The sequence below is a fragment of the Caenorhabditis remanei genome, chromosome I, assembly GCF_010183535.1.
Source record: "Caenorhabditis remanei strain PX506 chromosome I, whole genome shotgun sequence".
Classification (NCBI taxonomy): Eukaryota; Metazoa; Nematoda; class Chromadorea; order Rhabditida; family Rhabditidae; genus Caenorhabditis; species Caenorhabditis remanei.
In genome coordinates, this window is record NC_071328.1 from 3,738,299 (window position 1) to 3,764,786 (window position 26,488).

General features: G+C 37.6%; 5 protein-coding genes across 5 annotated transcripts; 4 read left to right on the plus strand and 1 right to left on the minus strand.

Moving 5' to 3' along the window:
- Positions 1 to 320: 320 nt before the first annotated feature.
- Positions 321 to 962, minus strand: GCK72_000527 (uncharacterized protein; the record flags this gene model as incomplete). Its single annotated transcript, XM_003109224.2, has 1 exon — positions 321 to 962. One exon carries the CDS (start codon positions 960 to 962, stop codon positions 321 to 323), a length of 642 nt encoding a protein of 213 aa, XP_003109272.2.
- A 2,927-nt stretch (positions 963 to 3,889) lies between these two features.
- GCK72_000528 (uncharacterized protein) lies at positions 3,890 to 6,455 on the plus strand (the record flags this gene model as incomplete). The annotated part of the gene is made up of 4 exons (XM_053722545.1): positions 3,890 to 4,086; positions 4,888 to 4,971; positions 5,021 to 5,687; positions 6,252 to 6,455. The coding sequence occupies 4 exons, from the start codon at positions 3,890 to 3,892 to the stop codon at positions 6,453 to 6,455; spliced, it is 1,152 nt and encodes a 383-aa protein (XP_053591190.1).
- Positions 6,456 to 7,732: 1,277 nt separating this feature from the next.
- GCK72_000529 (uncharacterized protein) lies at positions 7,733 to 8,627 on the plus strand (the record flags this gene model as incomplete). Its single annotated transcript, XM_003109228.2, has 2 exons — positions 7,733 to 7,962; positions 8,024 to 8,627. The coding sequence occupies 2 exons, from the start codon at positions 7,733 to 7,735 to the stop codon at positions 8,625 to 8,627; spliced, it is 834 nt and encodes a 277-aa protein (XP_003109276.2).
- A 2,931-nt stretch (positions 8,628 to 11,558) lies between these two features.
- Positions 11,559 to 21,569, plus strand: GCK72_000530 (uncharacterized protein; the record flags this gene model as incomplete). The annotated part of the gene is made up of 10 exons (XM_053722546.1): positions 11,559 to 11,633; positions 11,693 to 11,833; positions 12,531 to 12,609; positions 13,800 to 13,961; positions 16,778 to 16,906; positions 17,912 to 18,063; positions 19,880 to 20,015; positions 20,063 to 20,107; positions 20,237 to 20,320; positions 21,433 to 21,569. 10 exons carry the CDS (start codon positions 11,559 to 11,561, stop codon positions 21,567 to 21,569), a joined length of 1,140 nt encoding a protein of 379 aa, XP_053591191.1.
- A 1,690-nt stretch (positions 21,570 to 23,259) lies between these two features.
- On the plus strand, positions 23,260 to 26,305 carry GCK72_000531 (uncharacterized protein; the record flags this gene model as incomplete). Its single annotated transcript, XM_003109131.2, has 5 exons — positions 23,260 to 23,507; positions 23,555 to 24,163; positions 24,211 to 24,729; positions 25,492 to 26,073; positions 26,125 to 26,305. The coding sequence occupies 5 exons, from the start codon at positions 23,260 to 23,262 to the stop codon at positions 26,303 to 26,305; spliced, it is 2,139 nt and encodes a 712-aa protein (XP_003109179.2).
- Positions 26,306 to 26,488: the final 183 nt, after the last annotated feature.

The window sequence follows — 26,488 nt, forward strand, 5'->3', positions numbered from 1 at the left end:
CCCAAATCTTAGCATGATTATACTTTTCTGAAAGCCCTTGACTTCTTGAATTCAAAAATGTTGATCAACATACCGCAAACTGCCAGAGCACAGATTTAAATCAAAGAGAATTACACATTCATCAGTCACTGAGCACGCGAAGCGGTTGCGACGCGTGTCACAGTCCTCATATCTCCTGGGGACATCATTTCTCTAGACATGTAAAATACAAAACAGTACACATCTTCTTCCGATTCAAATTTATTCAACTTTAATAGTAACATAAAACCAAAAAAAACTTCGGAAATTACAGAACATTATTAGAGAACAATAACACGAGTTTAGACATCCGACGATCTCTTGCTGCCCTGTGCGATCTGCATCAAACGACCGGAGGTTTCCTTGACGTCGTCCTTCTTCTCCACAGCTCCATTCTCAACGTTCTCCTTGTCCGCTCCCCTCTTCAACGCCGCAATCTCCTGCTCGTTCTTCATCAACATCTTGTTCGCCTTGGCCAACTCTCTTCTGTACCACTGAACATCCTCGTGAGTTTTCTCTGCATCCTCCTTGTAGATCAACATCTCCTCCTTCTTCTCCATTGCGTAGTCATGACAGTTTTGATACTTCTCTGTCCACTTCTGCTGGATAGCGTTATACCACTCTTCCAATGGGTACTGCTCCAGATTCTTGACTTCTTTCTGAAGAGACTCCGTCAACTTTTTGTTGATCTCCACCAACTCTTGCACCTTCTCATCTGGAGTGGTTCTCTTGAGCAAAGCTCTCATTGTGCCAGCCTGAAGTCTCTCCAATTCCAGTTGTCTTTGCAAAGCTTCGATCTGACGCTGCATTGTGTTCTTATCCACTTGATACTCGATGTTCGTCAAGTACTTATTGTCCATCATCTCCTGAACCTTGCGAATTTGTCGTTGACATCCGTGACAGTAGGTCTGTGCAGATGTCGTCGGTGGGTTGTAGCGTTGCATAGTTTAATCTGAAAATTCAAAATTTGAAGAGATAGAGTCGGAACCTGATTCCAGGAGTCAAAAAGAACGTAAACATAAAAAAGAATAGACAAATCAATAAAAACGCTCTCTATTTGCGGAGGCAGTGGGGGACCTTAATGATGAGTAATGATGAATGTGTCCTTGACGTGGTTACGTGGCAAATGTACGGTAGGCGGTGACTGGAGGAGGAGGCTCCGCCCAGTTTTTCCCAGGAGCACCGGGGATAGGGGAGCTTAGGGTCCACGGATTAGGGAACAACTGAATGTAGAGGTTTTCGGACTACAAACTACAAAAAAGCATACTTGTCAAGGCCCGGGTACTTGGCGCCAAAACTTAAAATTCAAAACTTTTTCGAATTTTTTTTGCGAAAAAGTCAAATTTTCGAATATCATTCAGAATTAGAAAAAAATCTGAAAAATCATCAAAAATGTTCACATTTTGATGCAAAATTGAAAAAAATTGATTCATTTTTTGAAGCCGGACCTTCGAGCCTATGCTCGGTGTTTGCGGACTGCGAATTTTGCTTTGAATGTTTGGCCCCGCCTCCAAAATGAATAACATTTATATTAATGACCTCTCTAACACTATGCAAAAGTCTAAGGCTTTGAGGATGGGGACTTAAAACTGAAATTCAAATAAAAATTTCAAGATCGAATCCACGGATCTAGTGGAACCTCCGTCAGAAAGCACAAAGACGCAAAATGTGCGACCCCGTACACGTACACCTACAATATCGATCTGGGATACCGACCACGTAGATAAACCGTTCATTATGTATGTTTGTATGTGACCTACAGCAATTAGCACTAACACGAAGAGATCAGAGGATTGAGAGACAGATGTTTTCTGACAGTAATCCAGTGTGGCTCGACGAATAGAAGATAAAATCTTAAGATTGCTGTACGACATAGTGGCATAATGGATTTTGAAAATGGAACCGTGACAGACGTAACAAAAAATGGGCGGGGTGGCAGCGAGCTTTTGACACGTGATTTATATTATTCGAAAGCTGAGATCATACCAAAATGTTTCTGATGGCTGAAAAATCTGGGTCAGAAGATCAGGAATGACGGAAAAGGGGACAAAGACTGATGACAATAATCAGACTTTCAAAATAACCAAAATGGCCCGACACATTTATTCTAATACGGGTTTTACGGTATATGTCAAAAATTTACAAGATTTTCACAAATAGGAAATTCAACGTTTACATACTTGCAAACCGCCCGGCCCGTAACTCGCTTAATATGTACGTATTCTTAGAGGCTGAAAAATATACAAAAATGTAGATCTCGGCGAGTTGTATGTCTGTGATATAATACGGGCCGGGTGGCAAATCGTTAATAAGCCGCGGGTCGGGTTTTTTCCTTTTTCCGGTCCGCGGCGCTTTAAGAAATTAACCACCTGACCCGTAGTAGATCACAAACATACAGTAGCGAGCATAAGTGAGTACCCCTAGGTACTTTTATGTATAACTCAGCTGAATCATGTCCGTTTTGCCTAAACTTTTTTTTGAATAGAAGCCAAAATATTCAGCAATACGAATATAGGTTTTTAAAAAAACTTCCATCACTGATTTTTTCGATAATCGATTTTTCCTGATCTTGATTTGAAAATCCGAAAAAAATACTTTTTATTTTTCTCTTGGAGTTATTGAGTTTTTGATGTCAAAATGATGGAACATGTTCAAATAAACAAAAAATTATGTTGAATTGGCTTCTCAACTCCTGAGCATCGTGCTAGAGCTCCAGAAGTCAAAAGTAGTGTCCTCGGAAAAATCTTCATAACTCATCAAAAAATCATCCAGATTAGTCGAAACATGCACCAAAAGACGTGTCTTGTGTATTTCTACGAGCCAACATCAAAAAATTACAGATTAAGAAAAAATAATTTTTCTAATTTTTTTCACTACAAATTTTTTAAATTCCTAATTTTTCTCAATTTCTGGTATTTCCTGGATGAAAAACAAACATAACTTTCAAAAACTGCATGCAAGATGCTTTATCACACATGATAAAACACATTTATGTGTTCCTTGTTCGTGTTGTAGTCAGAAAATACCAGAAATTGAGAAAAATATTAATTTAAAAAAATTTGTAGTGAAAAAAATTAGAAAAATTATTTTTTCTTAATCTGTAATTTTTTGATGTTGGCTTGTAGAAATACACAAGACACGTCTTTTGGTGCATGTTTCGACTGATCTGGATGATTTTTTGATGAGTTATGAAGATTTTTCCGAGGACACTACTTTTTACTTCTGGAGCTCTAGCACGATGCTCAGGAGTTGAGAAGCCAATTCAACATAATTTTTTGTTTATTTGAACATGTTCCATCATTTTGACATCAAAAACTCAATAACTCCAAGAGAAAAATAAAAAGTTTTTTTTCGGATTTTCAAATCAAGATCAGGAAAAATCGATTATCGAAAAAATCAGTGATGGAAGTTTTTCAAAAAACCTATATTCGTATTGCTGAATATTTTGGCTTCCTTTCAAAAAAAAGTTTAGGCAAAACGGACATGATTCAGCTGAGTTACACATAAAAGTACCTAGGGGTACTCACTTATGCTCGCTACTGTAGAACTCGCCGAGATCTACATTTTGGTATAATTTTTAGCCACTAAGATTGCGTAATAAGCGAGTTACGAGCCGACCCGTCTTTCAGTATGACACTTATCTCAGCATACGACACTCTGACTCTCTACAGTTGGCACAGTGCCAAGAAATGACTGCGTGCGGTTGACTAGGACGTCACAGGCCTCCAACAGGACTCTTCAAACACTACGGACAATCAAGGGTTCCCTCACAAATCGATATTTTCTCGTCCTTTTTTCTCTCTCTCAATTTTCCATTTTCGATTCTCCAGCTCCTCGTGCACACTTCTCATTTAAAAAATTCCAGCCCAACATGGTGGAAGCATTTGCGAACGATCCGATTGCTCTCCGCCAACTGATAGCTTACGAAGCACTTGGAAAAATTCCGCCATTCGATGGATACAAGAACATGTGTAAGAGGATTGGAGATGGTTTGATGGAGTACATTGACTACGAATTCTGGTATATGAGATTTGCGAGGGGTGAAATGGACATGGAGTTTGATGGGAGGTTGGTTACATTTTCATAAGAAGGAGAAATTAAAATTCAAAATATTCTGTTTAGAACTTTGCAGTGAACAATTTTGAAATTGTTATTTGAATTTCAGGCTCCACCCCCGAAAGAGAACTGAAATGTGAAAAACTTTTCCTCAGAAATTTTTCCTCAGATATAAGTATAGTGACCTGTATGAACAGTTTGGGGGAAAAATGTTTTTCGGAGGCGGAGCCTGAAGTTTGAGTCAATATTTGAAGTGTCGACCTCAAATTTACAAGCATACTTCGCAATTTCGTCATTCATCGGACTTTTCTAAAAGCGGGCCGGCCCGAATCCAAAAATGTGCGCCTATTTTTTGACAGAAATTTTCAAATTTTTTGAAATTTCTGGAAAAAAGTGCTTAAATTACCATACATATTCAATCTTTGATTGAATTCCGAACATTCAGTCAAAAACTAGAGTTTTTCCAAAAAAATCCAAAAATTTTGAATATTTTTGATTTCGACACGGTCATTTTAAGTGGACAGCTAAAAATCACTCTATTTTGCATTGAAAATGGTCGTTTTGAGGGAGAAATTACTTTGTCGATGTGTAACTTGCCAGGGAGTGCTCGTACAAAAAAGTTGTCAACTACAAAAATGGAGTTCTATTCTTGGTCTGTTTGAGCCATAAAAAAATTGGTGTGTGGGACAATTTGTATTACCATGACACACTCTCAAAGCTGGGCAATTTCAACTGAAAATTGGCAAAGTCACCGTTTGACCTGTACTGTATGGGAAAATCAGTTTATTTCTTTTAACAACCGTTTTTTTTCAGCCGTGATCCAACACTCCGGACTATTCATGACCTACCCATGGAGATCCTCAAGCCAATATTCGAAACCTTGAAGCCTATTGAAAGGTAACTTTTTTCAATGTTCTCTAATTCAGTCTATAATTACCAATTTCAGAATAATGATGCACAAAGTAAGTCCTCGACTTCGAACTTGCATCGAATCGATGGATCCCAAATTGAGAAGATTGAGCTTTAAGTCGGGAAAAGAGCACTCTGAAATCAATTATGACTTCACTGACGTCATTTATCGACAAGGGAAAGAAGGTGGTTGTCAAGTGAAATCTGCTCAACGGAAGGAAGTTTCCGTACCGAATTCCAATCATTTCGAATTGGCGTTGCATGATATTTCAGTCGTTTTCAATAACCCAAAACTCCACTTAGAGTCACTTTATATTTGTGTGGATGCTGACAAAATGCAACGTCTTCGAGGGATTCTGGAGCGCTTGGACTTCAAAATCAAGACGGATAGAATTGAGTTTCACACGGAGAACTCAACGGAAGAAGCTGTAATTCTTCCGTGGATCCAATCAGAAAACATTTGTATTCATATGAGAGAATACAAGAATACAAAAACTGATGAGACATCCCTGGAAGAAATGAGAAAAAGACTGAAGAAATTGAGTGAAATGATTGAATGCAAGGAATCCAAAATGCTTACACTTCATCTGGATCTCGATGAAGTGTTCCCTATTGAGCAGCTCCTGAATTGCCGTGGGCTATCCCTCCATACCAAAACTTGGCGTTGGTGTGTACCGGCCACCACGGTCATCAAGTTTCTAGAGGTACTGTAAACTTTGATAAATGGAGCATGTTATGCTAAAAATCGCTTTAAACGCCACAATTCCTTTTCTTCTGACTCAAAATGAGCCTTAGTAAAACTTGGTGTTCGATGACTTGTAGTTTTGATTTACGTTTTAAAAAAAAGTTTTTCAGCACTACCGTGTAGTCCTCTCGGACAAGATTTTTGATTCTCGTAGTTTTTTTCTTATTTTCTTGCGATTTGTCCGAGAGGGCTACACGGCCGTGCGAAAAAGCTATTCCACGAAAACTCATTTTGAGTCAGAGGAACGGGAATTGTAGCTTTTAGAATCTCGCTGATCCAACCAAAAGTGATAAAGTTATGATGAAAACCATTTTGATAAGAAACTCCCTTCGGACCAAGTCTCAAAAATTGTCCAATCGTCATTTAAACTTCATTTTTCAAGATAACTTTAAATTAGTACATATCGATAGAGAAAAACGAGAGCTTTCGAATGGTATAAAAATCTCGCTGATCCGACTAAAAATTATAAAGTTATGATGAAAACCATTTTGGCAGAAAACTCCCAACAAAATATGACTTTCAGATTCTCATCCAGTCACCAGTTTTGGAAACGTTTATATTCGATAACGATTCTTGGAAATTGAGGCAAGCTATTAAAAATTATGGAAACCCGTTATGGAAGGCTGTGGATACCAAAGAGAGTATTTTCATGCTTTCTAGCAAAGGTTTTGACCACGTTTTCAAATTGGATACCAGCCAATGGAGGGTTCGATTAACGAGGCAATAAATATCAAACTATTTCTTTTATATGATCTCATATTTTCTTTCATTTTTTATCTACCTTAAAACCTGTCGTGCACCAGGTGGTGTTTGTTCAAAGCGGGATATCTTGATTCCCAAAAGAGATGTCGAAAAGTTGTCAACTGATAAAATATAGTAGTTTGATATTCATAGAATATATGTTTAATTTAAAAAACAGTTGTATTTTTTTAAGTGAGTTGAGGTATTATGCTTCAAACTTTTGCTACTGGGTGCACCGTTTTAGGGTATTTTTATTTATTCAAAAGCATACAACAACTGGCTGCTGTGAATTCTACTCATGGATTTAAATTCAAGTTTAATTTTATTTAAATGTTTTCTTTAACTCAAGGATTTTTCAAGATCAACCAATAAAGCTTTACAGTGCAGGTCAAAAGTTTACAAATTTAAGCTGTTTTCAGTTGAAAAACACCAACTTTAAGAGGAAACTGATTGTCCCACAAAGTAAATTTTATATGGACTATACAGATCAAAGGTAGAACTTCATTTTTGTAGTTGTCAACTTTTTTGGACGGATACTCCCTGAAGATCTTGTGCTATCAATCTTTTTTGCACAAAGATGAAACCAATAGAGCAACAGGAGCAGTATTTAAAGAGGAGAAAGTTGTAGGGTACAACAGATTATTAACTCAAAAGTTATAATGAAATACCATGGTGTCCGCCCTTGGGTAAAAATTGAGAATCTGGACCCTTTAACTGCAGAGTCTATCGGTTTGGTTACTGCCCATTAGAGCACCCGGATCAAAAAAGTTCCAAATTCTTCCCAAATTATAACTGACTTCTGAAAGAAGATGGATTTTAAGCATAATAGGATTTTAAACAAGTTACTTTCAAGCTTATTTCAAGTTTTTGTAACAAGATACACAACAAACTTATTGTTATTTTTTGAGGAATCCGCTTTGTAGGATACTATAGTTCTTCAGCTTATTAGGTCTTTTGTGGAGTTTCAATTCACGCCGGTTCCCTCGTTCTTTTTGAAATCTTACTGGAAACATATGGCGAATACTGCTAGGTCTCTCATAACAATTATTGATTTCCAGGGTACCGTTCCTTTCGTTGCTTGCGCAGACGTACATCTGTATCCCAGCACTCGAATCAATAACACAATTCCCCCCGTTTACCATTTTTCTCTTTCTCATTTGCTTGCAATCTTTTTATTTCCTCATTTCCAGAATGCCTATACCACTCCTACACTTTCCGTATGTAGTCCAAAAAACAATTTTTGAATCTATGAATTATTGCGAAATGTTTGTACTGTCACTTTGCTCGAAACGAATGAAGCATTGTGTGATTCAAGCAAAACGTAGAGTACCCAAGATATGGTATTGTGTCTACCCTGACGAAACGCGTATTGCAGTCCAAGAAGAGGGGAAACGGGTTGAAACGATACTCGAATTTTTTGAGGAGAATCCATGGCTGAGTGGAACGAAACCAGAGAAATTGAAGATAGGAGAAGATTTTACTGCACTTGGAACGTAAGTTAGAGTATTTATCCTTTTTGAAATAGCTGACTAAGAATTGAAGTGACTTTTTCAGATTTGAAACGGTACGTAACAAATTAAATCAGATTTGTTTGATACGAGTTTTGAAGTCTGACCGAGCACTTACCAGGTCATTATATGAGCATGTCAAATCATTATTCCGGTATACAAAACCATGTGGACTGGAAGTGCATATCAACACATTCACTGACAAAGTTCCAATATATGAGAAAGTGGATAAGATATTACTAACAGGAAAATCATTAAAACTGAACGATTTGGATTCTTTTCTGAGCCAGTATCCGAATTTGAGTACTTTAATGATTCAACCATCCGTTATTGGGCAATTGTGTGATTCATCGAAAATACTCGAAATCAGCAATATTCAATTATCGAATCCTGGACACTTTGGCGCAAGTCTTTTGTCAAAATTTACGGGTCGAAACATTGATTGTCGAGATCTTTTTATCACGGAAGCGGAGATTAACCTACTCATTAGAAAATGGATGAAAAGTGAAGCATATCATAACTTGGAAACAATTCATTTTAGTGTAACTCCTGACTATGATCTGGATACAGATCTAATAATTGATCAATTGGAAACGGAGGAATTCGATCCAACAAAACGGCCACAATGGTATCAAATCGATTACAAGTAAGTGTAATGGTGCGTCCAAAGTTGCTACAACGACAAATCTGCGGTTGCCAAAGTTGATTTGTAGATTTGCAAACCCAACAAACCTACAAATCAACTTTGGCCGCCGTAGATTCGTCGTTGTAGCAATTTTGGACGCACCATAACCAATTCAAATTTTCGTGCAATGAAAGTTCGCGACACCCCAAATACTACCATGTTATTCAAGAAATTTTACGAATTATTACTTGTACCTGACATGAAGGACAGAATAAAACCCAAATCAAAATAATTTTTCGTTTCCCAGCTGATTTACATCTTTAAACATGTATTTTTCTTTCAGATTGTTTAATATCCCAACCTCGCCTTTCGATTTCAGTGGTGACAACTGTTTTGATGTAATCAGAGAAAACGACGGGAAGAGAGCATCGTTTCTTTCTCTTCCTACTTTTTTCATGTTTTTGGTGTGGAATTGATTCCCCCCTCTACATTGCTCAACCCTACTGGAATGGATCTTGCTTCTCCTATGGTTGAAATACTGTAGCGTCTGCTGTTAACTTGTCTTGCTACCCCTTTTGATATCCTCTTGTTTCCCCTTTCACATTTGTGCCTCTCAACTCCTATAAGCATATTATCATGGTAATAAATTTTAGTTTAACGCATAACGGTTTACAGTGCAGTGGAGTTAGATATACAAAGGTGGAGCTTCATTTTTGTACTTGACAACTTTTTTGTACGGGCACTCCCTAGCAAGTTACATATCGACAAAGTAGTCTCCCGTCCCATTTTAGTAGTGTGATCTTTGAGCTGTCCCTTTCAAATGACCATAACTCTCTAAGGAGTGCTCGTACAAAAAAGTTGTCAACTTCAAAAACAAAGCTCTGCTTTTGATCTGTATAGTTCACACAAAATTTTTTTTGTGTCAATCAGGAATACCATGAGATCATCTCAAAGTTGCTATTTTTCAACTGAAACCAGCCAAAATTTACAAACTTTTGCCCAGAACTGTATGTTCCTTATTTAATAATTGGCAATTCTGAAAACAGCAGTTCTGAAAATTGAAAATTCTGGAATGATCTACCACCTCATAATCTCCTTTTTAAAGTGAAACCATTTTCCAGAATCTTTTGCATTTCTCCGTCTTGAAATAATCCCACAAGTTTTTTTTCAACGCGATTATAATTGCAAAGTATTAAAAAAAAACAAAACAGGAAGCTTACTCATCCTTACAAAAAACCAGTGACACCCCTCACCTTCTTTTTTCTATTTTTGTGTCCTTCTTTCGCCCCAATCTTCTCAATTTCTCAATTTCTCTTAGTGTGTCGAACCGGAAAACAGGAATAAAATGAGTGTGTCTTCTTCCCTCCCCCTTCTCTCCCCTGACTCCATCTGTGTCTTCTTTTCTCTTTTTTCGACAGAGAGAAAGCACTACGGACCGCCCGTCTCTCCTATTGACTCCGCCCCCTCTCCGAGGGAGCACCTACCTTCAGAAGGAGTCCCCCCTCTTTTCGAAAACGACTTCACATATACTCGAATGTATCTATTCGCACTTCTTTGCGGCGTATTGTTAGTTTTTAAGCAGGGTGAGTTGAGTTTCGGGAAAAGACGAAATCAAATTTCGGAGAGAAAGTATTCCCAGCGGAGAGACGAGTTATTAGTTAACAATGAGTCCGTAACGAGTATAGTCATCCCCTTTTGCTCAATCCCTTCCCCAAAAAGTTGTCATTCTTTGACATCATGCTCATCGATGGAGCCTCTCCGACGTCTTCTTCGTCTATTTTAGTACTGCCAACGATTCTGTGTCACCTTTTTGATGGTTAGTCGGGTCTATGCAAAAATTTAAAAATAAAAACTTCAAATGTCGATTAGAATTTTTGTCAAAAGTTGTTGTCCCGTAAAAATAAGAGTCTCAAAAGATAGATGACACCGGCCTGCGCTAAACGATGATGAATGATTCAATGTCTTGAGAAGACGTGGGAGAGTTATAAGGAAAAACAACAATAAAGAATTGATATTTATGAGAACACCAAGGTATTGGCTTTCAAAGTATAATACCTTAATAGTTGTTCTGCAAATGCGATCTATTTCACTTTCCAACTTTGTCCGCTTGTCTCGATTTTAGTTTTAGGCGTAAATAGTCCAGTTAAAAAAGATTATTATAGAACAATTCTTAATCTTCATTTTTGCAGTAGACAACTTTTTGATAGCTCTTATAGTTTTTGAGATACGCGCTTTTAAAGATTGCCACCTAATAGTGAAACTTAGACTCGCCGGCTCGAAAGCAAAAAACGAGAGAGCGCAGAGAAGCTAGAGTGTCTGGCTTCTCTGCGTTTTTTTCTTGTAGACTATTTTGCTTATTAAGTTTCAAGTTAGCTAATTTTGCAGAATCTCGATAAATATAATTTCAAGTTTTGAGTGCTCCAACTTTCAGCTCTAAAAATTCGACTTTTTGAAAATTAACCAATTTTGAGAGGTTGTATTGCCGGAAATAAAAATCATATCTAATCAAATTTAAAATTATTTTATAGATCAAGCCTAGTTCTTTATTTTTGTAGTTGACAACTTTTTTCTAGTTGTTCTAGCTTTTGAGTTATGAGCCTTTAAAGGTAACAACCAAGATGCAAGAAGAGGCGAGAAGGAGAGGGTGAGAGACGCAGAGAAGCTAGAGTGTCTGGCTTCTCTGCGCTCTCTCTATCTTGGCAACATAGAACTATACTACTCACTGTTATAAAAAAACTGCTTTAACGGTCATTTTTGTTCCAAATCTCTAATCTCATAACCGGTTGGGTTATGAGATCTCAACTTTTTTGTTGTGTTGACCATTCTAAAACAATAACAAATGGAAGGATAATCTGGTTACTGGCTAACATATACTATTAGACCATAACAGTATCTATACGTAGGGATATTTTCAGCATGCTCCCGCGGCGCGCCTCCGACAATCCAGCAGCCATCAATGTCGAGTGCAGTGGCTCTTCTCGGACAAGACGTGGATTTCACATGTATCGTGAATGATCTTGGAAGTCATATGGCAAGTGTCAAGGGCACCTCATTTGCCATGTCTTCTCACCGAAAACCGATCCATTATAGGTAGCATTCATCAAAGCGGACTCACCACCACGGCTGCTCTCTTTCGACGAGAAAGTGTTTCGGCGGAGGGATAAGTACGAATTGAAGCCGAGGATTGGCGATCTTCATAACGAATGGGTGTTGACGATTAAGAATGTTCAGGTGCGTAGTTTGTAGTGAACACTCCACTGGACAGGGGGAACAAATATTTTTGTTTGAAAAGGAATTTGTAGTCACTTCTAGACATGTTTTCAAGACATGGCCTAGAAATTTTGATCTTGAAATTTTTAGGCCACCAGTTTCTTAGCAAGTTAAAATCCTAACAAAGTTTAATGGCTAGAAAAAAACAGAGCTATTTTGATTGCGATCAAAAAATAAGTATCTCAGGGTTTGCAACAATCGCGCTCCAATGGAAAGGAAAGTAAGATAATGGTATTTCGATAGAGCGCGTTTGCTTTAATTTTCGTTTTTAAGACTTGCAAGCTCGCTCTACCGAAATCCTCTTTTTTCTGCGTCTATTCGACCTCCATTCAAATTTTGAGCGATTTCGATAGAGCGCATTTGTAACAATCATGTCAGGCTATTACCGCGGTATGGTTTTTACAACGGCGCTCCATCGAAATTCCTCCGATTTTGGTTCTGGTTTCTTAGTTTCAGTAGAGCGCGCTCCACAGAATTTCATCCGCCTGTTACCTATTAGGTAGGAGCAATTCAAACAACTGCGCTCCACCGAAATCCCCTTTGAAAACTGTCTCTTTTTCTCTGCGTCTCTCAATTTCGCACACAATTTTCTTCGGTTTCGGTCGAGCGCAATCCTCAGAATCGCAACCGCATTTTACCCAAAAAGTTATATTTTCAGGAATCCGACCGCGGCAACTACTCCTGCCAGATCAACACGGAGCCAATAATTCTCTCAACCGGGGAGCTCGATGTGAAAGGTTTGCTATAGTATAAAGAAGTATTAAGATTTAAATGAGTTCGTTCTTTCTCATTCCTTTTGCTTCTTCTTCTTCCCAATCCCTAATCCTTTTGCTTTCCCATAGATAAAGTGCGGATGGGAAAGGGGAAAAATAGATTTGTATGCAAATGAGACTTCTTCCTTTTTCCCTTTTTTGCTCTTTTTGTGAGGAAAAGTCATGAAAAGTCAGCGGGAGGTGGAACACCTTCTGGTCAAAACGGAAACAAAATGGAAGTAATTAAAGGGAGGGAATTAGGTAATTATGTCGTTTCGGAAGGGAATTCGAATTACCTTTTGAAGAAAATGAAAACAATGGGTAATGAGGGTGTTTACTTATGAAGTTTTAAGGTGGTTGAAGATTTTGGGACCCCAGAAATTCGATACTTTTCAATGAAACAACAAAAGGTAAATAGAAGAAGAGAAATAGATTTTGAAAGAGAAGGGACCAGATGATGTGGATGTTGGGGGACTAGTTTCACAAGGAAATCAGTGGCCTAAAAACCCAAAAAATGGGAAAACTAGTCCACAGGTTTTGGCTTAGAACGAGACGGTTAGGTTAGTGGCCTAGAAAACTTAGCTACTGGAAATCTAGTCCCTGCCTTCTTGAAGCACCAGAGTGACCTAGAAAACCAGATTTTTCAAATTCTAGTCCTTTGGATTTCACGGTAAAGAACAGATTCATTCGAAAATTTATAGCCTAGAAAACCGAAATTTCAAAAAACGCAAAGATTTTTGTGTTTTTCAGAAAGTAACTGATTTTAATTAAAATTTTAGAACTAAAAATTTGAGGGACTAGTTTTCCCGAAATCCCATGACCTAGGAAACCAAATTTTTACAAGATTAGTCCTTGATATCTCATGTCTTGTTTTACCTGCAAACATTGTCAAGTTTTGCAAAAAAAACCAACGAAAGTCAGTCTTGTGCCTTGGGGACTAGTTTTCCGAAGATTTGGTTTTCTAGGCCACTCGCTCATCTGATTATTTTTCATGTGCAATATAGAAAAGTTTGGAAGTATCAACTGCGCTCCACCGAAACGCACTTGAAAATAACTTTCTTTCACCGAGTCTCTCAATTTCGTACACTATTTTCTTCGGTTTCGGTAGAGCGCGGTTGTGAGAAGCATGACGTGCCCATATGAAAAATTCATCTTTTGATTTTCCCCATTTTCAGTCCCACCAATCGTTTCTCGCAGCACGCCAGCGGCCGTTGAAGTTCGTGAAGGGAACAACGTGAGTCTGACATGCAAAGCCGACGGAAATCCGACTCCAACAGTCATCTGGAGACGTCAGGATCGTCAAATAATCCGATACAACGGTGCGACTGGATTCGGAGGTTTGTGTTGTTGTCCTTTTGGGAGAGAGGTTATTTGATATTCTTTGCGGCGGTTCTCACCACAACTTTACAAATTTCTGGTGCTCTGGGAGCAAGATTCTTTCTGATGGTCCAGAAACATATTTGACCTACTTGTCCCTTGGAAACTTTTTGCAACAAAACTCCCCTGGATAATAGTAAAGATAATCAAATCATTTGTCTGTGCTCATACTATTTCTCTCACTTGATTAGGAGGTCGTCGTCCTCGAGTAATTAGGCAGACAATTATAAGTGCCGAAAGGGTTAAGAAGAAAAGAGCAACAATATTTCCGCTTTTGATGTTGGAAGCATATGGAGACAGTCGAAAAAGAAAGAGAAGAATGAACGGGGGTGTGAGGAATAACAGCTGCGATTTGAAGAGGGGGGAAGCTTCACAAAAAACACGGAATATCAAAGGGGGGATACCTGTTTGAGAGGGGGGGGGGATGATTGCGCAATTGGAATCATTGGAGCATTATGTAAGGACAAAGAGACAATGAGATGCGGGTAGATGGTGCGGGAGATTGAGATACTGTAGGTGATGTAAGAATACAGTGTCTACAGGGATTAAAGGAGGACTAAAGTCATAGTCTTATTGCAGGTTTCGATACTTCAAGTGACTCTAAAAAACTTCAATCATTGACTTAAATTTGCTTAGAATCGCCTAAACGCCACAATTCCCGTTCTCCTGCTTCGAAATGAGCTTTGATGGAAGAGTTTTTCCGCGTGGCCGTCTTTTTCAATTTATATCGAGAAAAATAAAACAAAAAACGAACAGTCCTCCTTTAATAGGGGATATTCCCAAAACGCAAACTTTCAATCCGAACAATCCTAAATTTCCAAGGTGGTCAGTGCTGGCCGAACTTGTTTGATTTTGGGGTTTTAGGTCACTCCAACTCAGTTGAATGTTAAGTAGAACTTTGCGCTTGCAACGACTGGCCTAAAAACCCAAAATGGAAAAGTTCGGCCAGCACTGTTCACCTTGGAATTCTGAACGTTTTTCGAACTAAAAATTCAAGTTTCGTTAGTTTTTTTTGTGTTTTTCTAGCGCAGGAAATCGGTTTTGACACTTTTTTTCCTGGCCATGTGGCTATAGTTTGGGAAATCGTAGGTTTATAATCACCGTACTTGCAAAAGGGGCCGGAGCGTAACTCGCTTCAAACTCAATATTATGAGCTGAAAAATATACCAAAATGTAGATCTCGGCGAGTTCTATGTGAGTGACATCCTACGGGCTAGTCGTTAAAGTACCGTGGGCAGGGATAAGGTGCCAAAAAACGAAAAATCATTCTAGCCCGGCACTCAGCCCCTTACCGATCCGCCAACCGACCCATAGTAGGCTACAGATATGGAACTCGCCGCGATCTACATTTTGGTATACTTTTCAGCTCATAACATTGCGTTTCAAGCGAGTTACGCGCCGGGTAGTATGCAAAATTTGGTTAACAATATTGGCGGGATTTCGCGCCGCAGGCACGCCAGGCTCCGAACATTCTTTATGTCATTCCGACTAATTTTCTTCATTCCTCTAATAATAATCCGTGACAAACAAGTGGTAAACTAGGCGTTTCCTTGCTACATACATTAACGAAATTATTATTATAAGAGCATTTTCCATTTCTTTTCACTTCTTCTGAATAAACGAACATCTAATTACTTCTCTCTCAGTTATTCTGACTTCTTCATTCCATCTTCTTCATCTCGCATGAGCTCTCTCTTTCTCTCCCATTTTCCCATACCATATGCTCAATCCCATTACTCATTTTGGAGGAGTACTCAGATGAGGTCAGCTAGCTATGTCATCTTTTATCCACTCAATTAGCACACTCTTCTCGCGCATTTGATTCTTATTATTAGGCAATGTGTTTGTACAAGTAGTTATATGGAGAGCATGAGGAGGAGGGAAACAATATATGATATAAGTGAAGGCAGGGGTGAAATGGAGAGCGGATGTTGAGGAATCCTGCAAAAAAGTCTGCAGTGGCTTCGCCGAAGTTCTACATTCTCGAAACCCCATGGAATCACAGAAGCCAAAGGAAATGAATATTCGCGTGGCAACCGTAAAACCTAATCCACATCATGAAACTCAAGCCTTCATAAGATTGAACTCATTGATAAAGTTTAGTTCTTGCTTTTGATAAAGCACGCGAGTAAAAACCGTCTTTGTGTTGTAAGTTGTCTTTCCTTTACAGATCCGCAAGTCTGTTTCTGTCCTAAGTGATAGAAATAGATAACTCTGCTATAAAGACTCAAAAATTGAAATTGCGCTTCTAGATTTTGAGATTTGCGTCTTTAAAAATAGCAACTAAAGAGTGAGAGGGCGCAAAGAAGCCAGACAATCTAGCTTCTCTGCGCCTCCCGCCTTCACCATCCCTAGCATCTTGCTTGCTATCTTTAAAGGCGCGTATCTCAAAAGTTAAAACAGCTAGAACAATTTTTTAGCTGCAACAAAGAAGGTTTGAGTTTGATCTTCACAACAATTACAATTTCAAATAGCTCAGACAATTTTTAAGTACTCAGGCAAGCTTGCAAAGTTTATTATTTTTCTTTATTTCAGTTGCTATTTTGAGGGTACATATCTCAAAATCTTGAAAAGTTATCAAAAAGTTATCAACTACAAAAATAGAGAACTTGATACGAGCTTCATTTTTGTAGTTGACAATTTTTTGGTAACAATCATGGTTTTTGAGATATAAATCATTGAAGACAAGTGCCGAATAGAGTGGCGCGTCAAAAATTTTTACTTTGAAAATGTATGTTCCTCAAACGCTTGTAATCAAATCTAAACTCTTTTTCAGCAAGTGTCTTCCACGGACCAGTCCTCCACCTGACCAAAGTATCCCGTAAACATATGAGTGAATATGTGTGTGTTGCAAGTAATGGAATACCTCCGGATGAGTCATGGACTGTCAAGTTGCTGGTTACATGTGAGTTGGAGAGGAGCGGTTAGGGATATGGAGATTGATATGAAACAGGATAAATTTACACACATACCTCTCAAGAACATTAGAAGACGCCTGTTTCAGAACTACCTGTTTTTGAACTGCTCATTTAGGAACGATCTTTTAAAACCGTCTGTTTCAAAATTATCCGTTTTAGAACCTTTTGTTTCAAAACTATTCATTTAAGCACCGTTCGGGTCATCGTTAGAACTATCCGTTTAAGAACCGCTCAATTCAGAACTATTGGCTTAAGAACCGTCTGTTTCAGATCTATCCGTTTAAGCACCGCCCGATCTATCGTTAAAACTATCCGTCCAAGAACTAACCGTTTCAGAACTATCCACTTAGAAATGGTCTTTTATAGAACAACCAGTCTAAAAACGGTATGTTTCGAAATTATCCGTTTTAGAACCGTTTGTTCCATCGTTAGAATTATCCGTTCAAGAACTACCAGTTTTAAAACTTTCCGCTTAGTAATGATCTGTTTTAAAACTATCCGTTTAAAAACTGCCCAATTCAGAACTATCCGTTTAAGAACTGCCCGTGATACAACAGTTAATCACGGCAACCTATTTTCATGATTCTGAATTCTCTAGCGACATCAATTCTATTTCGAAACCGGGTGGCTCTGATTTTGAAATTGTATATTGACTCTGATGAAATTTAGAAATCTCTTCAGTTCAAGTTTCCAACTGACTCATGGTCACTTCCTCTACTTTTTTCACTTACTTTCGTAACAACTTGTTTATTTTTTCTCTCTTTCTATTTCAGGAGATCTCCTTTCTCCGTTTTTCCAATTTTCACCGAGCACATACTCATCATTTTATCCGTGAAAAAGAGAAACTTCAGAAGAAAAAAGAAGAGAGAAGAAGTGTTTGTCGCCCCCCTCGTCTTCTCCAAACAAATTTTATTCATGAAATTCAAATTGACAAAAAAAAAGAAGTGTTAGAAAATAATGTAGGGGGAAGAAACTATGTATATATATTTCAGTCGCTCCATTGGTTCAAGCCCAATCTGAAACAGTTCAAGCAAGTGTTGGATCAATGGCCAGGATGGTGTGCACTACGGAGGCGTGGCCGAGACCAGAAATGGGATGGGAGAAGGATGGAGAACCGATTTATGAGAGTAATAATGTGGCGATGGTGAGTTATAAGGAGAAAGTTGATAACGATGGAGACAGAGATTTGTCATTGGCTTGATACGAAAATTCACAAAATTGAAGATATTTGAAATTTCATACCTATAAAAAAAGACTCATTTTGAATAAAAACAAAAGTTCTCATTCAAAAGTTTGAGGAATGACTTTAAAACTTGAAAAATTGAAAGTAAGTCTCTAAAATGAAAGGTAAGTCATATATTTCACACTTGCAAACCGGGCCGAAACGGGCCGACACGGGCCGGCGCGTAACTCATTTCAAACTCAATATTATCAGCTGAAAAATATACCAAAATGTACATCTCAACGAGTTCTATGTTTATGATATAATACGGGTCGAATGGCTATTCGTTATTGTGCCACGGGCCGGGCTAGAATGGCTTTTTTGGTAGTTTTCGCGTTTTTTGGCACTTTTTCCCGGCCCGTGGCACAATAACGAATAGCCATCCGACCCGTATTATATCATAAACATAGAACTCGTTGAGATCTACATTTTGGTATATTTTTCAGCTCATAATATTGAGTTTGAAGCGAGTTACGAGCCGGCCTGTTTCGGACCGGTTTGCAAGTATGAAATATTTGAAGATGTACCCTGTACCTCACTCAACACGGGAAATCGAATGGGCATGAATAGCCGAAACACCTTTTTTTTCGAAAATGATCACTTTCTGATTTAATGAGTACTGTCAATTTTTACATTATGACTCGTATCTTTCCAGGTTTCAGTTTTGGTAAATTGGTCCAATTACTATTTTTGTAGCCTACATCTTCACGTTTTCATAACACTTTGAATTTTATGAAACCCTTCAAAATGAACAAAGTTACATTGTCTCAAAGTGACTCGACCAAAAAAATTTTGAAAAAATATAAAATGTTTGCAATTAGCTGGAAACGAGTTTGTTGCACCTGAAACATATAGTGATGTTTTTGTCTCGGTAAAGCCCATCTTACGTGAAAACACTTGCAAACCGGGCCGGCTTGTAACTCGCGTCAAAATGAATATTATGAGCTGAAAAATATACCAAAATGTAGATCTCGACGAGTTCTATGTCCGTGACCTACTACGGGCCGGATGGCTATTCGTTAATGTGCTGCGGACCGGGCTAGAATGGCTTTTTTAGCCATTTTCGTGTTTTTTGGCACTTTTTTCCGGCCCGCGGCACATTAACGGCCCGGTTTGCAAGTATGGAAAACATCATTGAGAATCTCGCATATCACTCAGGGTTATTCCCTTGTTAGTGAGATCTTGGACCGGTATAAATTGACGGACTGCAACTTTTCTGGAAGGTCTCGTACAGAAAAGTTGTACATTAGAAAAGTGAACCTCTAGGTTTGTTCTATAATATTGTAAAAACTCGGACAAATTCCGCAATCTGGAAAACCAGTGCAGTCTTTGAAAGCTAGCGGTTTTCGTCAAGAAATTGGATTTTCAATGAAAACTTCGAACAATTCTTTTAAGTATTTGGTAAAAAAGTAGGTACCTTTTCTTGAACCCAGGCCGAAATTTGACAAGATTGTAAATCTCAAACTACCGTAAAAACTGTATTAGAACGGCACCTGTATCATAACGGCACCCTTCTATACTCAGAATTCAAGAATGTGATTATCCCAGTGTATTTTCTTGGTTCTGATTAGAAGCAGCGTGAATTGTAACCTCTAGATCAACAAATAGAACTTTCAAAAAAGTTTTTTCCGTTCAACTGTAATGAGTTTCTGAAACCATAAAATTTTTCTGAGAGGCGGTTGAAAAATAGAGCGACATATCGCTCTAATACAGTTTTTACGGTATATTCCATTTTCAGACGCACACCGTGTCTGGCCAATACCACAGTGTCCACATCCTCGAAATCCGAAATGTCCAATCTTCCCATTTCGGAGTCTATCGATGTGTCGCCAAGAATGATAATGGAATTCATCATGCACAAGTTACACTCAATCGTAAGCATCCCTCTGCTAAGCTGTAAAATTAATTTAAACATTTTCAGAAATCTCTCACAACCACTTCACCCACTCGAATCTTATTCCAGAAGGTGAGCGATTTCAGTTTCTCTAATTTGTAGTTTTAGTCTCTCTCTCTCTTTTTTTGCTTCTCTTTCTGTGTCTTTCCACTTGGAATGCTGGATTTTTCTCTGCTTGCTCTTGCACTTTCACCATTTCAGGCTCCGGAATGACACGTGGATATTCAGAAGATGATGAAGACGATGAGATGGATCCAGAAGAAGTCGACGGAGAAGATGAAGATGGTTGCTTTTTTTTCCTTTTTTTCTGTTTTGCACTTTCTCACTTTTTGCTTGTTTTCTGTCCGTTACAAGGGGCATGGGGTGAAAAGAAAAATGATGGAAAAGGGTGGAAAATGCGCTCTATCGGAATTTGGATGTTTTGAAACCGAGACATTAAAAAATTAGACATTTTGAAAAGGTACGTTTCGAAACCAAGTCATTACGACGCTAAACGTAAAAAAAAGTCCCTAAAAATGAGACTTTTCTGGAAAGTTTTGAAACGTCAAAGTTGCCAAGTGTCTCGGTTTCTAAACCTCCTAAACTAGGACCTAACTTTCCTAATGTCGTAAAAACGGGAGGACTGGTTTGTTTATAAGAATAAGTTGGATTTCTAGGCCACACAATCTTATGAAACTAGTCCCTAACGTGGCTTTTTTCATGTTTTATGTCGAAACATCATAATTGCCAAATGTCTTGGTTTCGAAACGTCTGGTCGAAATTGTTAGATTTAGGGAAAAGAAATTCGAACACTTTTCCAAATTAAGATTTTTTTAATTGAAATAACTTTCAAGCCGAAAAATCCAAATTTAGAGTATTTTCAATAATCATTTTTAATCAAAACATGTTATTTTAAACAAAAATGCCTAATTTAACCAGAACTTTATAGTTGGCTTCGAACCCGCTAGCCTACTGTAGTCCCAGGATTGTCATTTTAAGCATGAAGTAGCCTACTCTGTCACAACATCATAAGTTATCTTTTTAACACATTTTTTTGATATGTTATAGTCCCAACCTCGTTCTTCATTTTTTTAGTGGACATCTTTTTGATAGCTCTTTACGCTTTTGAGATATTCGCCTTTAAAGATAGCCTCTTCTACTGTACGCGAGCTCTCAGCATACCCATCTTCAAACGATTATATCTCAAAACTTTTAAAAGTTATCAAAAAGTTGTCAACTACAAAAATGTAGTTCTAGGTTTGAACTTTAAAAATAATAAAACAATTTTGAACTTTGTCTAAAGCTCATTGAGTTACATACTTCTAAAGTTAGCTTGTTTTTCTTTTTCTAGAAAAAAGTTCGATAGAGCACATTTGCATCCCACGAAATTGTTCTTACTGTGTTTTTCCATGTTTCAGATTCTCAAGAAGTGCCCTCATCACCTCCACAACTGGAATTCTATTCACAAGCACGACGACACGAGTCTCGAAATGCTCCGACCACACATTCAGGCATGAAACACAGTTTATATTTTGAGTGTCCAGAAGATGCATAACGTCACTTGTGAATCAAAAAAGCAAAAACAGAAATCAGAATTCTTATGAATTAATTGATGCATTAGAGTGAGAGACCGTGGGAAAGTTCTTTTAGAGACCACACTAGAAAAGGGGACCCGGGATAAAGGGTGTCTGATCAAGGGACGTTCTAGAACTACGGTTTTGAAACGTCCTGATTTCGAAATGTCCATTGTTTCAGAACTACGAGCGATTCAAGTGGACTCTGCATGTCTACCGTCTCTTCTTCTCATCTCTCTCATCTTTTTCATTTTCTACGGGTTTTAATTGAATTCACTTATGTATTTTCCATTTTTTGCTCTCTTTTTTTTTTGGAATTTTATGGTATTAATCAATGTGTATAAACGAAATAACAATAATAAATGGCAAATAAATTTTTATGAAATGATAGTCTACAGTATCGGGCGCTCTTTTCAGACGAAAATGACAAAATGAAAATGAAAAAATCGGTATCACTTCTTGACCCATAATGTCAGTTTTTTTTTAGAAATTGTAGAAGAAACCTATAGAACCTTTGAAATTGACAACTTTTCTGTACGAGACTTCTCTGAACCAGGCCAAAATCTCACTAATTTAAACTAGAATAGGGCGATTACTTTACAGGTCTGTATATTTTCAGGAAGGTCTTGTAAAAAAAAATAACTCTAATGCAAAAATGAAGATTATCTACATTATCCTCCGTTCCTATCGTCTGTCGCATCTTTCAGACACCAGTAAGAAATCAAAGAACAGTAATATAATCTAGAATCTCCCAATTTTCACTCACTAGGGAAGGTCCTGGACTCGTTCTGGAGTTATGGTCGTGAGCTCGTGACTTATATCATTTGAAAGCTGAGAAAGCGCTTAGTCCAAATATATCTTCAGTTTTTGCGCTCGAGGTCTGATATTCAAGAAAAACAAAATCAAAGTTTGGAAAAATGACAAATTATTGCCTTTTTAACACGCTAAAATCGCTAAAAAAGATTCAAAACATTTTTCGCGTGTTAAAAAGGCATAATTTGTCATTTTTCCAAACTTTAATCTTGTTTTTCTTGAATACCAGGCCTCGAGGGCAAAACTGAAGATATATTTGAAATCAGCATGATTTCAGTTTTCCAATGATATAGGTCACGACCCATAACTCCAGACCGAGTCCATGACCTTCCCTAGTCAGCTTCCAAGTTTCAAAAATTCAAATTACCGTAAACACTGTATTATAGCGATATGCCGTTATATTTTTCAACTGCCTCCCAGAGAAAATTTTGAGGTTTCAAAAACGCATAAAAATTAAACGAAAAAACTTTTTTGGACATTCTATTTGCTGACATAGAAGTTATTAATCATGCTGCTTTCAATCAGAACCAAGTTCAAGAATTCATGAATTCTGAGAATAGATGGGTGCCGTTATAATACAGGTGCCGTTCTATTACAAGTTCCGTTAAAATACAGTATTCACGGTAATCCACCGGGTGTCTCCTGGGATGAACAAATAGGTTGTGGTGAGAATGGAAGGGTGACGAAGAGATGAGGACACACATGACTCACTAAACCTCCTCGCTCAGCTCATTGATTTTTTTTTAATCTCTTTTTTTTCTTCCTCTCTTTCTCTATTATATTCTTCATTATTTCAGAATGAAAACTATGACACTTTCTAGTTTTCCCTCGGTGGTCCAAACTGAAATATTCTCAAGTATGGAATTGATCGATATTCTTTTTCTGTCGTTTTGCTCGAAAAAATTGAAAAAATCGATAGAATCATCTATACAATCGAGACTTGATAAGATCATTTCAATCACATACTGCTCCTCAAAACCAGCTAATATTAGTATTTCATCTTCTAACAGTAATAACAAGGATTTTATGAAATTGGTACCAAGAGAAGAAGGTAGAAACCGGCCTATCGTTCAAATGAATCTGTTTGGAGTAGATGTGGACTGTTGGTAAGTTTTTCTTCAAACAAGTCATTTATAAACCAGATATTTTCCAGCATGGCAACTAGGAATCACCCATTCTTTATACTATGCAATCAACAAGACATAGAGCAAATGTTACAGACCATCCACAATTATTTCAGACAATTTTTCGGATCATCTATTGAGTATCATTTAGAACATGGTTCCTTTAACAATGTACCAAGACTGGAGAATATCAGGAATAGTATTCTTTATTTGTCGAATGAAGAAGCAGCTGCACAATTGTTGGATGAGTACTTAACTCTCTCACCCTCACAGGAACATATTCGATTGTATGGACACAGAGGTTTTGAATACGAGAATAATCTGAAACTGGCTCAGGCCAAAGTACTCGATATAATGACCTTTGGCAGTAGAGTTGGAGGGCTTTTGAAGAATTTTACTGGACGACAACTGTTTATAAGTGGTGCAATACTCACAGATGATGATGTCATTCAGTTTCTGAACAGTTGGAAATCGAGTCAAACATTACAAAATTTGGAGTACTTGACTATATATCGCGAGACAGGAATTTTTCAGGATTTAGGAATTGATCTAAATCCAGAGAAAATAAGGAGAAATGTTGATGTAAAACGATTTGATCCGAATCAGAAGATGCCGATTTTTCGTTATGACCGCAGAAGGTAGAGTGAGAAAAGTTATTAGTGAAATTTTTATAGTCTGTTTTCAGAATCGGATTGTATAAATGCGAATCATGGCAAATCGAGGAATTCAGTAGTCCACATTTTATAGTTCGAGATGCTGATCAACACGTGGCATCACTTGAAATCACAACACGAGGAATCCAATTTGCTTCATGGAAAATGACAGAAGAAGAGGTTATGAGAGGAAGAATTCAGAAGACTTTCCAGAGAACACCAGTACAAGAAGTATCCCCTCCCAGAGATTCCATCAAAATTTCAAAATTTTCATGGCTGATTCAACGAGAGATTTTGTCAAGCATGGAGTTGAGTGATCTGTTGATGATAGCTTCTTGTTCTCAGAAATTCCATCAATATATGAAATCATTGATGAGAAGTCGTTTTGACAAGATACTCACAATCACTTATGATTCGAGAGCGCCGTCGCCCATCAATATCTCATCATCTAGTAGTGGAGACCTTCCATTTATGAGTATCAATCGGGATCATGATTTCAGAGGTCGTCCACTTATCCCAATGAATTTAGTCGGAATGGATTTACAAGTTAGGTGAGTAAGCAAAAGAGTAAATCAGTGTATATGAAATCAAAGGAATGCTATCAATATATAGTACCGGTCAAAAGAGTGTAAACCTGGACCGTTTTCAGTTAAAATATATAACTTTGAGAGTGTGTCATGATAATACTAATTGTCCCATCAAGTAGATATTCAATGAATTATACAGATCAAAAGTAGAGCTTTAAAAAAGTACTGCTGTGAAAATGTGCAACTGAACTTTGAGAATGTGTCACGTTATTATTGATTGTTATATAAGCTCAATTGTAGATCAAAATTGTAGATAAAATCTAGGGCTTTATTTTTGTAGTTGACAACTTCTTTGTACGGTCACTCCCTAAAGAGTTATGCTCATTTCAAGACGACAGCTCAAAAACCACTCTGTTTTAGACTGAAATTTGTCGGTTTGAGGAAGAAATTATTTTGTCGATACGTAACTTGCTAGAATGTGCTTGTACAAAAAAGTTGTCAACTACAAAAATAAAGCTCTACCTTTATTCTGTATGGTTCACACAAAATTTTCTTGGTGGAACAATCAGTATGACACACTCTCAAAGTTGGACAACTTCAACTGAAAACGGCCAAAGTTTACAACGTTTCGACCGGTACTGTAGGTACCCCTGATTTCCAAAATCAGATTTCCATTCGTTTTCATTCAGGACTTATTCAGAAATTAACCAGATATACGTAACATAAAAAGTGTTCCTTGTCACTACCGTACGCTGAACAACTTCCCTAATGATTCATTCCTTTCAGTATGCCAACCAGAAATCACCCACTTATGGTACTAACCGATTTGGACCAGGAAGAAACACTCGTTACATCTATTCACGATTACTTCCTTGACTTCTTTGGTTCATCCATCAAATATCAGTTAAATGTTGACTTCCTGATGTCACCATTTTCAAAACTGAAAAATATCACTTGTACATATTTATCCAGTTACCTAGCAGCTGATTTTCCCGATTTTTTGAAAATCTCTCCTAATCAGGATTTTATCGGACTGTCTGAGTTGGGAAGGCCTTCGCTTGGAAGAAATTTGGAATTTGCTAGAACGAAAGTGTTAGATATTGGTGAATCATATGGCTTCACAGAAGACATTTTATCCAATTTCGAAGGTAGACAGTTGTTTATTGATAATGGAATTATAAGCGATGCAGCTATCATTCAGTTTTTGAACAAGTGGAGATCAAGTGAAGGATATCAGAATTTGGAGTATTTGACTATTTCTGTCTCTCCATTTGAACATCCTCTCAATCCGAATGAAATCATGAATAGTATTCCAATCCATCGACTGTACTCATCTGATAAACTGCCAGTTTATCAAGTTGCTAAAAAGTAAGTCCATAGTTAAGTTGATGTCTCATATGTAACCTCAATATTTTTCAGAGATCACTATCGGAAACGTACATGGGGAATTCACAAGTTCAGCAGTCCAAATTACATTGTTCGAGATTCGGATCAAAACGTGGCATCCATTATGATTACGGAGGACAATATCACTTTTGCCGCGTGGAACGTGACTGAAAAAGAGTTTTTGGAGAAACTCCCCGTTAAGAGATTCTATTGAAAACAACCAATCTTTAATTGCATGTTTAAGAATACAAAATTCTGAAATTTATATTGTTATGAACATCTTAATAACTCTGTTTCAAACACTTCTATTTAATAAAGCTAATTTTATCAAGGTTTTGTTGAAACTTCGGTCTATACTTAAGCTTACTTACTGTACTTGGCGCCAAAACTAAAAATT